Genomic DNA, 17,123 nt, shown 5'->3' on the forward strand with positions numbered 1-17,123 from the left:
GTATTTTTCCTGCAACAAATTGAACTGGGGATTGAAAGAGCTGGGTGTTTCCTGCTCTCCACTGATTCCCTAGGGGATCATTCAAAGCAAAGAACATTAAGTTAATTTAAGCAGGTGGTGCAAACATTTTCCCACATACTATGTCCATATGTAGAATCAGTGAAAGTGCTGTAATCGACTTGCGCACTCATCAGCTCCCCTATTTGCATGAGCTGTAAGACTCCTTATGCGTACTTGCATTCATTTGAGGACATAGCTTGCACAACTGAAATCCCTGGCAAAGTTCTCTCTCACTTCAGTGGTTACAGTACCTGGCTCCAGGAGCTTGCTGTAAGGGCGCTAAAGATGGAGAGCCTCAATACCATTAGTATTGTATTAGTTCAATTATGTAATTCAATTAAAAGAAAAATCAACCCTGTCACATGATTACAATCCCTTTCTTACTAAAATCTAGAAATACTCTGATTCACAAATCCCAGCTGATTTTGCCTTCATAGATTAGATGGAAAAGTGCTTAACACATGAAAGGTCCCTTCATAATGCCTTTCTCCGGAAAAAATAATTAAGTTGCTAATAAAATCGTTAAGCCGCTCTAATGTTACATTATGTTTGTGTGCATGTTTCAGTAGTAGGGAGTAGTTGCACAATGCAGAATCAGAACCTAAAATCCAAAATTATACCTACACATATCAGAATATTCAATTGCCTCCCATGGATTTGAGTCAAAATGTCAATTCCCATGCCTGTGTCCTCTAATGGACCTTGAAACAAAAAGGTGGAATTTCCAAGAAATTAAATGTGTTTAAATTTTCTGCAAAAATTCTGAGCCATACACTTAAAGATAAGAGTGAAGAGAAAGAAGGAGACATCCTCAAGATTTCTGAGAAGGTGGAGAACTTACTGGTTAAATGCAGCCAAATTTGAAAAGGACTCTATCAGAAAGAAAAAGGAAGAACAAAATTACCACATGGTTGTAGGTACACAGCTTGTGGTAGTTGGGAGTGCAGCTGTGGCAGAGCCTCATCCCTAATGCGCTACAACTGTGAAAGGCAGGTGAACAGTATTGAAAGCAATGGGATAGGAAGTGCTGAGGTGCACTGAAGAATAAGAAGAACAAGAAGAATCTAGACCTGAAGCCTTCTGATGTGATATTGTTCTCTATGGGCAGATGTTTGAAGCCTTCTGATGAGGTATGGTACCCTGTATGGGTGAATGCTTAAAGCCTTCTGGAATTGCATGGTGATATTCTGTGTGCTGTGGCCTATGCTGTGACACCTGGTCACAATGAACAGCTTCTGCTCACCTGCCCTTGTGGTCCTGGTAGAGAGGTTTAAAGAGTTATCACCCTGTAATCAGAGTTTAGTGCCCCTAGTGAACTTGAGAGGGTTTATGCAAATCCATCCTACCTAGCATGACAGTTGCCTAGAAGCACTCTTGTAATCTGTTCCTCCATCGCTGGTGAAAATATAGGAATTAACAGCAATAACTTCTCAAGCCACTTGCTTAAGGGCTGCCTGTGCCCTGCAACAAAATTTCTCCATCTGAAAATCTGAATAGTCCCCAGACAGGTTACTGCTTAAATTGCCTGCTCTTCTTGAGAAAAGAAACCCGAACTACAACAGTATAAAATCATACTCTTTATGTGTTATGGACACATCCAGCTGTAAGTGCTGGGCATTTTGTCCAGAAGGATAAGAGCCTGTATTGAAAGCTTTGCCAAAATGAAAAGAATCTCACATCTACTGTCTTCCCCTGGTCAGCTAGATGGGTGACTTTGTCATAAAGGAAAATCAAGTTAGTTAAGCAAGACTTTTCCTTCATGGATCCCTTGAAGATCAGTAACTTTAAAAGTACATGAAAAATGTCTCAGAAAAACAAAAGAAGAAAGTTTTCAGCAATCCTTCCTATAGGAGTATAAACTCTAAGAAAACTTCTTGTAATTTTCATGTTTTTACCATGCTGATTAGTGCTTTGTTGTCTAAAGACAAGCTAAAAAATTAATAATGTAACAGGCATTTTTAATACAAAATTGTAGTAAGAATACCTAAGGTTTTATCATCATTAGAGAGTGAAACAAGATTCTTCATATCTGAGTATCAGAGAGGACAGGCAGGCTGGCAAATGATTGTCCTGATTAAAGCAATGATGCCAGTGTGAGGTGTTGTTTGCATTCAGGCTGTTTCCTTTGAATAAAACTTTCCTGACCTTTACAGCAGGCAAGAGCAATGCTTGCTTGAGGACAGTATACTTTATGTGAGCAGTTCAAGAAAGCTGTAAAAGAACATGGATCCAGGCCCCAAGGCTTGGAAAAACCTCTGCTGTTGTACTGCCATTGTGTTACAGAAAAGCTGTAACCATTCACCTGAGCAAGGACATGGGTTTGAGTGACCCCAGAATAAGAGTGGTGCTCTTTTACCAGCCCACACATAGTATGTGTGGTCACCTTGTCCTCTCCTGTAATGGCAAGATCTGCCAAAACATAGACGCACAGCAGAGACAAAGAAGATACATGTGCAGGTGGGAATCAGCTGGTACATGTGGAATACCTACCTTTGCACTGGACCTCTGTTTTCTGCTAAATGCTTTAGCTGTGCAATTATCCATGAGATTTCCCAATTTCTCACCTGGGACAGAGAAAGCATGAACCTTGCTTGTAAACAAATATTCCTTTTCCCCACTTACCTTGTACCAAGCACCAGTAGGAAGCAGGGGACTATTGATAGGTATGTTTTGATAAAAACATGTTACAGGCAACATTTAGTTCACCTCTATACATCAGGTTGTGTGCATTATGTTTTTTATATAGTCAGCAATGACAGGTGTTCATTCCATAAAGCTACATTTACAATATCACTAAAATGTCTACTGTCTGTTGATTACATAACAATATAAAATTACATGGTGCATTGGGTCTGTTTTATGCATCCAGAGAGGAGCAGTCTTCTCCCTTGAATTAGCATTTGTGAACTTGGAGCCTCCACTGTTGTGATAAAATTAAACAGAAGTGATTATGCTATGCAATGTGACTCCTAATTCACTCTGTTTTGGATTGGCTACTCCACAGTTAGTATCATGGCATTTGTTTAAGATAAGACAGGAAAAGGGGCTATAAAGAAATAAGGTCTTTAACTTTCAAACCCAGCAAAGGTGATATAAAATTATGCCAACCAAGTGAAAAGTGGAAGAAATTTTTGTTGCTGCAGATCTTGGAAATCTCAAGTATGAAAATCTGTATTGATGAGTATAGGTAAGTGTTATATGATGACTTGCCAAGTACACTGAACTGCTGTCACTACGCACATGACACAGATCCCATACGTGAAATGCTTAATACCCGCAGCTCCTAATACAACAAATGGAAATGTTCAAATATTTTAAAATCAAGTGTAAAATTTGCCAATGTTTAATCTTATCTTGTTCTCCCATTGCTCCCTGAAAAGTTTAAAGATCTACTTTTTTTAAAATTCCTTTGACATGATATTTTGACAAGTTACCACCAACCTAGCCTGCATGCTATTTGGATATACTAGTGTTGAAAGGTATCTGATGTCCAGCATATAATAATTTTCTGTGGGGTAAGTGGAAAGTGCATTGAATTTTTCCTTGAGAGACTTCTCGAGGCATGGATCATATTTTCCTCTAGTTACAGTGAAGGTACAGCTAAAATTAAATTTTGTGCTTTATTTTAAGGTTAAAAAACACATTAGAAGTAAATCATTAATTCAAAGCATCTCTGATCATTGCTATTAATAGCAAAGTAACTGATACATAGCAGAGATTATACACCCGAGTTCCTAAAATAAACTTGCTGTGAAAAAAAAATAGCACTCGTGCTAGTACAGTTGGTTAAGTACATTAGTACATTCCAAGGATCAGTTGGTTGAGTTCTTCCTTGGAATCATAGTTGCTGCAGGTGGAGACATCTGCTCAGCTATGCAAGCTGGTAGAAACCCCACCTGGATGCCTCTAACCAGGCTGCATGTCTGAGTCTGCTGATGAGCAGAAGCAGTTTATCCAATATTTCCTCTTGGACCAAGGGTTTGTGATGAGGTAAATAATATGTGGTGTTTCATGATCTATTAATTTTCCCTGAAGGGACCTGCAACTGGAAGTGAGTTCTGTTATGTTGACAAATTTCTTTCCTAGAATGAATGGAAAGATTAAGGGGAAATTCTCTTTCCCCAAGTTCATATTTTCCCATTCAATCTGGACTTGCACCACATCCATGCTGCACAGCCCTGGGAGTCTATAAAATTATGACTTCTGTTTCATCTGATTCAATTTAAAATAAAGATAACTTTCAGTTTTAGATAAAAATAATTTTAATTGGAATTAAATAACTTACACTGAAACACTGCTTTTCCTATTAACAGTTCTATTGAACTCAATGGACTTGAATTTATGGTGTAAGGAATCACTCAACATGACGAAGCATTGCAATATCAGACTTTACTATAGGAGACATTTTTGTTTTGTATTTACAGGGATCCTGTCAAGTAGGCATCTTGTCCATGGGAGGAGCTCTTAAGCATGTTGCCAGACAATAAACTACCAATAATAAATAGTTACAACATCAAAGGTATACTAGTATAACATCAGCAGAACACTATGCTGGCATCATAGGACTTCTAGTTTTCCCCAAGGTAAATGCATGTACTTTATCAGCTATACTACCTCTCTGTAAACCATGACATGAAAATCTCATTAAGGTGTCAAAGGTAAATACACTTGAGAACATTAAACCAATACTTTTTTAAGCTACTCTTACTACCCATATTTTTGTGGTAGAGCTCCTAACTACCTGATTTGGCTCTCTGTGCAGTGCTGCCACTTGTTCTTCTAGCCAGAGATACCTTAAATAGTCATGAACTAAGAACCGCAAAAAGACTCGGTTTCCTTGAAAAGCCATGAAGAATCCCTGTGTTGTTCTTCCCCTCTGCTACAGAGTGATGGGAAATAGTCACTTCAGAATTTCAAGTGTAAACTCCAGCACAAAAAAAAAAAAATCACAGGAAGTCAAGATGATCACATGCATCTGCCAGGAAGATGTAACACTTAAGGTATTACCAGACCAAAAGAGTAAGGAAACAGGAAAATTCATGCTTCAAGCAGACAGCTTTTCCTTGCCAAATAGTATTGCAGAGCACTGCCTAATTAGGTATCTCCCATCACCCACGTGGCCTTCAGATGCACAGTTTGGCAGACACCTCCTTGCTGTCACTAAGCACCAGTTTTCTCTAGGATATATTAGTTTGCATTTTCCAGGGTCAATCTTGGTGTATTTCCTGCCCAAGTTTGTAACCACTCTTTGATAATTGGTATTGCTGCTCTGACTTAGTGGGTTAGGCACATCTGAATCCTCCCTTCTTATGGTATTTCCACAACACTTTGCTTTCCAAAACAATATGGAATGGAACATCACTTCTATTTCATCAGATTGTCAGTCCACATATCATATGTAATATAATAAAATTTTATTCGCTTGTATGATTTCATGAGATACTTTAACCGTTTTCTTACTAAGATGTAAACATAATTTATGACTTGGCCAATGTCTGAAAAATCAAGCTATTCTAGTAAGTTTATTTTTCAGACACTAAAGCTGTTTCATCATTTATGACTTCACATAAGCTCAAGGAGTCCAATCATACCTCATCTATTTACCCAAACAGTTCCAGGAACATGGATTATGAGAATGGACAGAATTCAAGGCCTCTAAGAAAGAACAAGTGATTTTTCAGTTATAATTATGCTGTATTAATAGTTTGACAACTGTGAGTTTCTGGTTGCACATTAAACCTGTGCATTAAAATATGACACAAGAAGCATCTCCTTTCCTTCCCTAAATCTGTAACAGAAAGAAATCAAGAAAATGTTACCACTGAAACACAACACCAGAATTCAGTCCCAAAAAGGTTTGATAAAGATGTGAACCACAGGGTACTGCAGCCTGTTTTTTTGGTGTGACTGTTGCACATACAAACTAAACCCCTGGAGATGCTAATTCTACCTCTGACTGAGACATTGTCTCATTTACAGTTTCCTACTAATTTTTTTTAACCTGACTTGTAGGAGTAGCTTATCTTTTTCTCTTTTGCAATGAGACTACATTGATGAGGGAAACTCTTCTTGCCGCTTACTGGGCCACTAGTTACATAACAGTACCTTGCCATGATTTAATGCCTTCTCAGCTGCTCAGTGTTATCACGGGCTAAATCAAATGAATATTTAACAGGGCAAGGCCACACTGAAAATAGTTTCTAGCTGGGAAAATCTAAATGGAGTGATTGAATGTGTAGTTAGTTAATATTCAGGTACAGATTTATACTTATTTCTACAAAGGGTCCTAATAGTACAGCTTGATGCAGTAAAATAAATAAAACCAAAACCGCTTGTTATGCTTCCTGTGGGTTATCTGTGTGTTGTTTTAAGTATTACTCCTAGTGCTTATAAAAGTTTAGTCCCTTGCCCAGGGTAAACCTGGGCTGCAGCATATCCCATTAAAGTTTAATACCGAGCTTTCCTATTACCAAATGTTTTCGGCTCAGGGTCCGCAGTGCTGCGGGCAGAGGCAGCTGCCAGTCGCACCCGTTTACTTCGCCCGGGGAGACGAGAGAGGAGCCCGGGGCCGGCGGCCGGGCAGCCGCTCGCTCTGGGCAGCTCGCTCCCCCCGCCGGACCCCGCAGCGCGGCCAGGCGCCGCCGGCCCGCCCCGGGCCGCGCCCTCAAAAGGGGGACGGGGCGGAGGAGCGGCGGCACTCGCCCCGGCTGCCGCGGGGACGCTGCACCGGGCCGCACCGACGGCTGCTCGGAGAGCCGGCGGGGCCGCACCTCGAGGCGCCCGTGCTCCGCACCGCCCGGCGGCACCGACGGCCGCGGGAGGCCCTCACCGTGACCGCCACCGCCCTCGCCACGACAGCAGGGCCCGAGGGCACCATGACCCTGCTCAAGCTGTCCCTCATGGCCTTCAGCTTCGTCTTCTGGGCAGCGGGGCTAACCATGCTCGTCATCGGCCTCTGGGCCAAGGTGTCTCTGGGCAGTTACCTGGCGCTGTCGGCCAGCGACTACCCCAGCGCCCCCGCCATCCTCTTGGCCACCGGCGTCGCTGTCATCATCTGGGGCTTCCTGGGATGCTTCGGCGCCGCTACGGAGCACCGGGGACTCCTGCGCGTCTACAGCGCCTTCCTGGCCGCCGTGCTGGCGGCCGGGCTGGCGGCCGGGCTCTCGGCGCTCCTGTACCGCCAGACCCTGGCTCAGGGCTTCCAGGAGGGGCTGCGCCGGGCGCTGCTGGCATACGGGGAGGACGACGGGGTGGCGGACGCCCTGGACGCGCTGCAGCGCGCCTTGTCCTGCTGCGGTGTGGAGAGCTACCGCGACTGGCTGGCCTCGCCCTGGGGGCTGGAGCAGAACGGCTCGGTGCCCCTCAGCTGCTGCCGGGCCCGCCGCGGCTGCCAGCGCAGCCCGCCCGACGCGCGCAGGCTGCACCGCGACGGCTGCTTCGGCAGGGTGTCCGCCTTCGTCGGCAGCAACATGTTTTATGTTGCCACCGCTGCCCTGGGGCTGGCACTGCTGCAGCTCATCGGTATTGTGCTAGCCTGCCTGCTGGCTGCCCGCGTCCCTGCCCACCTGCTGGGCATCACCACCCCTCCCTGAAATCCCCCCACTCCTGCCCCTTGTCCCTTCCAGCTCTCTTCTTTCCCACATAACTGAGTACACCCCACTGGGGTGTACTTCCTTCAGATTCGCCAATTCCATTTGAGCATCCTTCTCCAGGATCCATTCCTCTGGAGCCTGTGTTAGGTGTGCTATGACCATCTCAAGTTCCTCAGAAGGGAAGGTGCCTCCTGGCCTGGCCGTGTGTCCTGCAGTGCAGCAGGTCCCCGCTGGAGCCTCCCTTTGGCAGGGAATGGTGGCAGCATGGACAGACATCACTCTCTGAGGCAGCAGGGACATCTGAGGCAAGGCTGACCGGTTTTCTGGGTGATGTAAACACCAAGGCACCTAAATGTGGACCAGGAAAGATTAGAGGGTCTAGGAGAGCAAGAGAGGTGTCTCTTGACATTACACCATGTGAGTATTCTTCTGAGACTGGAAAATGGTGTTACTGGAAAACTGCTGGAGTGCATGAGGGGCAGCCCTGGTCCAGGGGCACCCAGACAGCCATGCCAGCAGCTGACATTGGGAGCTGCTTGAGGGACTGTTCAGCATCATGCACCCCGCAGATCGTGCCGCAGATATCCTGCCTTTGGTGTGAGTGCATTCAAGCTGTCCATCTGCTACGGTGCTCTTCCCGCTGTTGGTGTTTCCAATGCCGATTTCTATCTAAAGGTGGAGCTGCAGCTCTAAGTGTTACTCCCTCCTTCAGGATATGCCTGTCCTCTTAGCCAGTGTGTGGCTGGTTATATATATTTTAACAGAGCTGAAAAGACCTAAGCCCCGGTCGTACAAGAAGATGGCAAAAACTGTACCATCAGATGTGATGAGGGGTGGCAAGGGAAAGGTTCATTGCCCTTCAGAAGTTTGCTTTGGACTTTTACTGTTAACATCAGGATGAATGGAGCAGGCTGACTGTTTTATAGAAGGGTTTCACATTTTTCCTCTCTCAAAGGATCTGTCTCTGAAGTGTGCCCCCACTTGCATTTTTGAAGCCAGATCTGTATACAACCTGAGAGTAAATGGAGAATCCCCAAGACTTGCTGTGTAGCCCTGGGTGTATTCAGGTCAGACAGCAATATAAATCTACATGGGTCTGTAGATTTATGGTTTTGTTTTTTTGCAACGGATCTGGGTTTGCATTTGGAGTTTGAATAAAAGCAAGCCATGCACTTCAGAGAGTCCTGAACTTTCAAAGCTTAACTCCGGCTTCTTTCCACTTCCTTAAAACATGTGAACTCTACTTCTACGTATTTCTCTACCTCACAGCACAAAGACATACCCACCTTAACCAGCAAACAGGGGAGGAATTATTTCAGAAAAGGATCAAAGAACCACAAAGGAACTCCAGAACATGGCATCTCTTAGGAATGTGACTTGAAAAGTTGTGGAGAATGGTCAAATGAGTAAAGAAGATGACTGGTAGCTTCATGGGAGGAGTAGAGCAACTTTGGGGGAAAGGCTTTTTTCATGTATTAGGCGGCTATTTAGCTATGATAATCGTGTTCCGGGTTAACAGTGTAGTGTGAACAGTCTTCACAGTCATTTGGGTATTCATCTGCATAGGTGTGCCGAGCTGCAGGGGTTTGTAGCCTCTCGGCACGAAGCTCGGATAGCTGGTACATCTGAGGGCCCACCAGAAGAACGGGAAGGACACTCGGGCTGCTGAAATCCTGCTCGTTTATTGAAGGATCGCAGAAGGGGCAGACAGGGAGACCACAAAGCAGAAGGGAGGCAGATTCCGAGAGCCCCGAGGGGCGGGGTGAGGGATCTTTTAACTGCGTAAGGGTAGGAGGGTCCAGCGTACGAGGGTACAATCGGGAAAGGGCTAAAGGGAGGGGAGATATAACATTAACCAGTGGGGAAAAGGGAAAGGAGTGGTTTTGGTGGAGGAGCCAAAGGGGAAACATGGAACAGAGAAGATTCTAGGCTAAGGGGCAGACTTGAACAATAACTGACAGGACGGGGGGAGGATACAATTCTCTTACAATGGGGTGGGGAGCTCATACAACTGCTGTTTCCCATGGCAACTCTAGACTGCCTTCCCCAACCCCTCCTCCTACATAGGTGGACCCTGGAAATATATTAGGAATCTCTCTTTATAGGCAAAACAATGCTTTATATTTGTGGGCTGATGTTTATTATTTTACAAAAATTTTTTTTTTTTTAATTTTTGCTTGTAAATCTCCCTGTATTTTTTTTTAGTTATGCAATAGTGGAACTCCTGTTATTTTCTGGAAGTCAAGCTGACGTTGTACAATTTTAACAATGGGCAAGAAGTATAGTTTGTATGGTAAATGGTACTTGAGAAATAAAGTTTAGCAGCTGCTAAGAGCAAAACAGGGCACTGTATCAACTCAGAGTATTTGCATTGATGAATGTCTACACAAGGTGCAACTAAATGCAAGTGAAATGAAGTGTACATTGAAATGTAGAGATGGAAGCATGTTGTGGGTTTTAAAAATTATTATTCAAAAGATCCATTATAGATGCAATAAAACAGGAATTGTGGAGAGTGTGCACATGGAATTGCACTGGGTTTATAAAAAGGTCTTCTTTATTTAAGTTAATAGGCTCTGAAAATTTACAAGAATATGACATTGCTCTATTCTTACTCCACTGATGACTAAAATTATTTCTGATTTTTACCCTTGTTGCTTTATGTGACACATAGCAGTCGATCAAAATGAAGTACTCTGTTAAAACACATTCAATCATAATGTAAATATGCACTTCAGTGGATTTGTTCTGGTTTTAAGATGCTAAGAATATCAAAATATGAACAAGAGCAAGTTTGAAACATTATCAGTGTATGTTTGTATGGTGGTTGGGTCTGAATCTGAGGACATCAGCTGAATGTAATGAATAATTAAAAATATAAACCATCACTCGGCACTCTTGGCCTCACTAAAATAGTGTAAACCTTGGCAATGACCATGTAAATGCTAAATATATTTATATCACCAAAGATTTAATGATCTGGCTGTGAGTGTTAGTTGAATGTGTATTTCCAGTTCCTAGAATTAGCAACATTAACTTTTGTAATTGTAAGAAAGAAATGTCATTCTTCTCTAATTAATTTCCAGATTAAGAGATTCCCAGTAGCTGTTTCAGTTGTCTGGAATTCTTTGTGCTCAGTGACCAAATCTTACTTTAAGTTTTAAAATTTATCTGGATTCAAGATTCATTTTGTTCTGGATGGTCAAAATGGCTGTAACTGGAAAATATTACTCTGGACAGCACCATCTATCCCTTGCTGGAATACATGTTTGTTTTCTGTCATCTGCTTAAACTTTAAAGTAATTCATCAAAATGGTATATTTTAATGAAAGATCATACCATTTTTAAACAAAAGGTTAATATAAATTTTAACATTGCTGGCTATTCAAATCAAGGAGCAAGCTGTATTGGGGTTGTAGAAACAACAGCTCTGTTGTTTGGACAAAGTGAGATTTAGGATTATTAGGGTGCTAAGATTAGACCCTTGTTATGAAACAAGGACTATTTTATAATGCTGATCTAGAATGCCAAGATTATAAATCTTTTAAACTCCAAAAGTGCTTTGATATTTCACCCAAAATGAATTATTTGCTGTAGCTAAACTTTATGTTACAGAAAACCAGAACTAGAAATGGCCCTTATAACAGATGAATTTTTAAATAAGAACAGGTAAATTTTTAAATAAGAGATGGCTATCCTGGGGTTAGAAAACTTAAACAATTGGCCTTTCAATGTGTGCAGAGTTTACTTTTAAATGCCACTGTTTACTTTGTGCAACTTGAAAAGTTAATGTCAGTCACATTGTCTCCTTGAATTTTAAGCTTTTCAGGATGATACTATAGAAAGACATTCAAAGCAAACTAGAATGCAAAACAATGTAGTGGTATGATCTCCAGTGATTCTTCTGTTTCCTTCTGTTTAGTCTTTGTAGGGTAAATCTTTTGACAGCAATAGTGAATATTTCATTGGCACCCATTGTGCTGCAAAATGATAAAAATACGTATTTCTACTCAACTCTATGTGATTCAAACCCACAAATTTCACTTTGTTCAAAATGTCATTTTAGTTTGCTGAGAAATTGCTTAAAATATCACAATTTAGTCCTGCTTTGTTGTGCCCTTTACTGTCCCCATCTACTTTCTGGGCCAGTAAAATGCAAATATCAAAAGATATAGTGTCCCATGCTATCAAAGAGAACACTATCACACATACACCTTTTTCAGAAGCATATTGGTCATATATGTGGATTTGCTTGTGGATGAGACAGAAAAAAAGAAGCAAACTAAGGAACCCATTTTGTCCTTCACATTACCTTTGATTTGCAATTAATACACAGTACTCTGTTGTAAGGAGGAAATATTTTATTAATGATTTTAAATCTACAAAATGGAATTTATTAGAGCATCTTATCTGGGCTACAGAATTAAAATTATCAAATTAAACACTATTTCAAATGGTCTAATTCTATAAAGATCTCTCTAATCTGCTTGAAGTGGTTTCTGTGCAGCTTTGCTTCTCCTGTACACTCATTCTCCATATGTCTAGAGTCACTCTAAGGTTGGCTGAGTTTTGAGTTAAGTAGTGCTTGAAACTTCAACCTTAGACTATTCCCATTTTGTAGATGTTATCCCTGGTTTGTCATATTAGGGTACTCAGACTAATTATGATACATTATATATGTATATATACACATACATATATGTATATATATGTATATATATATATATATATGACTCAGATACATTATGAATATAACATTTGTATTTGTTGGTTTTGAACCGTATCTTGAGTCTTAGGCAAGGCTGCAACAAAATAAAAGGAGGTGCAATGCTCATGCTGACAACTTTTTGGGACCGATGATTCTTGAAAGACTATCATATTCCATCCTAACACTACAACAAATAGATCAAATAGTGGTTGATAATTCATGTTTCTAGTTTTCCCAGAATAATGGTTCTACAGCTTTTCTCTGTCTTCGTGAGATGCATCATCTTAAGGTATCAGCACTTTAGAGCAGTGGTGTGATCTCAAAACCTAAGAAAAGGAATCTTTCATGCTTAGTGTTAATAATTCAGATAGCTTCACTTCTTCCAGGTCACAGAGGTGCTGTGCTGATAGTATCTTGGGTCACTTCTAGGATTGACTGGAGGGTTGGGTTTGAGAATATCTTGGTTAAAATGTCACAGTAACAGTAGTAACAGTAGCAGTAGTTCTACTGCTTTACTGCTGTTCTGAGGGCATCTTCCTGGGCTGTCTCTCTGCTTTTGGTTTCTTGACTCGGCAGACAGCACTGTGTAGTGTAGGTGCCAAAAGCCACCTCTAGGACAAGATACTCTTCTCAGTAATTGTGCTGGAGTATTATGTTCCTTGCCATAGTGTATTGGTGTCCCAGTAATCCCAGGTACTGCCATTGTTGCCTAGAAACTCTTAGAAGAGGTAGAGGTGGAGGCTTGTCAGATGCAGTAGCACTTTGAGTCAGTGCAGAGTTCAGGCAAAATAATCATGTAGGTAAAGCACAAATCCAACTGCTATATATACTTATCTCATAATTTGGAAAAGGTTGTTCACTGAAACTGGTAAAGAAAACATCAGGATGACTGAGGTATAAGCAGAATTGGAAACTCATTAATATTGCAAAACTTCCCACCAGTGTGGCATGTTCACACTTTCATATCCATTTTGCCCTTCCACCTACCTCTCTAAATCCACTTCTTATTCTGGGAGTGTAATTTTCTGTAATCTCATTATTAGTTTTCTGCTACCTTATGGGGTCCCTTGAACAAATTCCTTTATTTTCTAGCATCCCACCCCAAGGTCAGGCAGTCCTTTGAAGTCTGAGCTCCTTGTTGGAGAGGTTTTTGAAAGGAAGCCTCTTGATCTGCCTGTTTTAGTAAGAGCACTTTTCTAGCACTAGTAGTTTATAATTATATGAAAAATTTGGCAGAAAGTCATAATTAAACAGTAATTTCAGATAGCTATTTTTCTATTAGGTATTTGTTTCTTAGCAAAGCAACACTCCCTTTCCACTCCCCTTGCATATGTTGACTTGATGATATTGTTGTTGCTGTTGTTTTGTTAAAATTATAATATTCTGGGAAATTTAGGCAGAAGATAAGCTATTTATTTTACATGGAAATAAGTGGGTTTTGATCAGCTCTAGTGATTACATTAATAATTTGATTAATAAAGTTTAGAAGGTACCATTGAGCAAACTCATTAGAAAATAAATGTGTTGTCAGCTACTTGGTGGACAAAAAATGAAGGTCCCAGAAAACAAGTCTCATGGCTTAAAAGCAGAATACAGATAATTTAAAGTCTTCTGGTAAAGTGCATTGAGACATACACATGGTTCATACAGCTGACAAGTAGAAATGAAGATGTGAGTGCTGTTTAAAAGCCAGCTTTCTCGCATATGTTGTACATGTCATGTTTCTAGTATGTCAGGGATGTCATCCTTTATTTCCATTCTTTATGAAGTTCCTTGTGTGCTTATGACATTCACATTTATTTCTTTCTCAGTTTTTGCCTTAAGACACTCATCATGCTCTTTTCCTTTTGCAGAGGGCTTAGCAGTGATGTTGAAGAACCATTCTGTCCCTGCTGGTGGACCCAGTAAGATTTCTCCTGTGCTTACAACATATTTCACCCCTAAAAAAGGACATCACTATTTTTCTCTGAGCTTGCACTGTTCAATGTCTTGTTTGCTTCTAATTTATAATACAAAACACAGATTAATCAGCTTGTCCACAGAGACTATAATAATAAAAAAAAAAAGCTTCCCTTTAAGCCATTTGTTTTTCAGAGTTTACTCAATTGTACCATCTAAGCTTCATTAAAGTAATTCCCCTGCTGCTGCTTCCTCTCCAGCTTTTAATTATGATATTGTAGTACAATGGTCAGGTCCTTGGTTGGTACATTTTTGGGAACTTAATTTTTTTTTGTTCTTCCCTCTTGGCTTTTATAATATAATTTCTATCCTATATTTACATGTTTTCAAGGTATGCTATTCTGCTTCAAATGAGATTTTAAAAGTATTTGACACCAACTTCTCCCAGGCAACAGAAAGAGGATGAAAGGGGAGTTTTAGATTGGATATTAGGAAAAATTTATACACCAAAAGGGTGGTCAAGCATTGGAACAGGCTTACCAGGGAAGTGGTTGAGTCACCATTCTTGGAGGCGTTTAATAGACATGAAGAGGTGGCACTTAGAGATATGGTTTAATGGTGACCTTGGCAGTGCTGGGTTAATGGTTGGACTTGATGATCTTAAAGAAGACCGTCCCATCTGCTGGATAGCAACTGGGAGAAGGCAGACCTCACAGTCCATCTCATCACAGCTCCCAGATCTCTGCTGATCTATGCAGGGACTGTGGCAGTAGTGTGGTCAGCCTGTGGTGCTGTGTTTCTATAGTCCATGTAGTTTCCTACGGAATGGATCAGTGCAATGTTATCTGTGCTGTGCTGGCACTGTGCTGTAGGGGCTCTTTGCTCACGTGGGTGAGCATACACTCAGGAGTTAGGAGCTAATGTGAAATGGGAATGTTACCTGAGGGTATCAATTCATCAAAGTGTAGATTCTAGAGATAAGGAGGAAACATTAAATTGTTCTCCTTGGGATTACTTTTGAAGGCTCTGGAAGTTTATTCCGTTTTCAGGTTTGCAGAAAAAAGACCTGGCAGCTATGGAGGCGGAGTCGAAAAAGAGTCAGCAGGGTGCTCTTGCAACAAAGGTAGCCAACCACGTTCTGTAGCCAGCAGGATCAAAGAAAATATTAATTCGTTTTATTTGGCACTCATGAGGTTGTGTTGGGAGCAATGTGTCCACTTTTGGACAAGATACAGTTGATAAACTGTGACTTATCTGTCCAAGGGCCACTAAGCCTGTTGGGAAACTAGGCAACATGATATATGAGGAGAGGCTGTGGGAGCTGGGTTTGTTCAGCCTGCAGACAAAAAGGCTTGGGGGGTCATCAAATAGCTGTCTTCATGTTTCTCGTGGCATGATTTAGTATGCCCAAGATGCAGTTCTCTGGGTATCAGAGTTGTCTACATTTGCAGATGCTGCATTCTTGTGTTTAATCACACAGTGGTCACTTGTAGGAACTGACATGCATGTAAGTCACACTTTAGGTTTGAGTCAAAACTGAGGGGGAAAGAATAATCATTACGTGAGCAAATAGTGTGTAGGATATTGCCACTGGGTAGCCAGTGCATTGTGATATGTCTTTCTTTGCAAGGAAGGCAAATGCTTAATATCAGTTCCACTATGCCAGAGACAAGAAACAGTGATTTTTTCACTATCTTGTCCAGCAATTTCAGGACAAGTCAGTTAATATTTGTGTCCAAAGATTTTGTACATCATTCATCTTCTATTCCTATTCTCAAGCTGCACTGACTGATTTAATTCTGTGCTGAGTGCAGGCACTTGGGTTGAAGTGGTATGAGTTCCTATTGTGCAGTTGTCCTTCCCTCACCCATTCTTGAGGATGTTTTCAGCTTAGAAGGGCTGAAGAACTGTGGCATAGCCAGGAGCAGAAACCCAGACAGAGGACAGACATCTCAGTTGGTGAGTCCCATATAAATCTGCCCAGCTGGGGCAGAGCACATGCTGGCATAGCTAACCCTGCTCCTGGTTGCGGTGATGGCTCCCACAGAGCTGAATGAAGCATCTCTGCATGTCACTTCTGGGGTTTACTCACTGCTGTTACCAACTTGGAAGAGTGTACTCATTGTGAACACCAGTCAAACTGTTGGTTCATAGAAGGATTGAATGAAAACTCTTGAAAAATATAACAAGATGTTAAACAATAGCCACTGAGTACTAACAGATGTGACAGGCCAGTCAAGTGCTCTTGAAGCCTTGCCTTGGCATGCAGCAATTTTTGTAATAGAATATGGCCAAATGCAATCCTACATTTTTATTTTCTGTATAATGGGAATGTGCTATACACTCTGAAGGGGCCAGGATAAAAGCTAATTATAAAAACGTTATAAATTTTAACCTGCTGAGAAAATCTTGATCTTGAAAATGTGTGACAACGCATTTTGAAACATTTCAGCTACATTTTGTTCACAATAAGCTTCTGTAGAATGATGGGATGTTACATTAATGGTCCCATACTTACCGAACAGTAGGCCTTGAGCTTATAGCTGGTACTTTTATTCATGTGGACACATTTTAGAAAGCAGAAGACCAAAGGTATCATCTTAGGAGGTACCCTTAGGTACTCTGTACCCTCAGTACACTGCCTGCTGGGACAATGCTTTTTGGGAAATAGGAGTTTTACAGGCACAGCAGGAAGTCTTCCTTTCAGTGAAATCCTTTGTGCCAGTGCAGTCTGCAAGCAAATTCAGGGAGTAACAGTGTTGAACTGTAGACTTCAACTGTACTGGACTATAGAGGAGGTGCTGAGAATGCAAGAGGGAATGATTTGGCTGTTCTGGGCCACAGATCTCCTTGGGAGAGATTAA

General features: G+C 41.5%; 1 protein-coding gene across 1 annotated transcript; it reads left to right on the forward strand.

Annotated features, from left to right (window-relative positions):
- The first annotated feature begins 6,935 nt into the window (after window positions 1-6,935).
- LOC128807754 (tetraspanin-7-like) lies at window positions 6,936-7,652 on the forward strand. The gene has a single exon (XM_053978322.1). It carries the CDS (start codon window positions 6,936-6,938, stop codon window positions 7,650-7,652), a length of 717 nt encoding a protein of 238 aa, XP_053834297.1.
- The last annotated feature ends 9,471 nt before the right edge of the window (window positions 7,653-17,123 follow it).

This window comes from Vidua macroura, chromosome 5, assembly GCF_024509145.1.
Source record: "Vidua macroura isolate BioBank_ID:100142 chromosome 5, ASM2450914v1, whole genome shotgun sequence".
In the NCBI taxonomy this organism is placed as follows: Eukaryota; Metazoa; Chordata; class Aves; order Passeriformes; family Viduidae; genus Vidua; species Vidua macroura.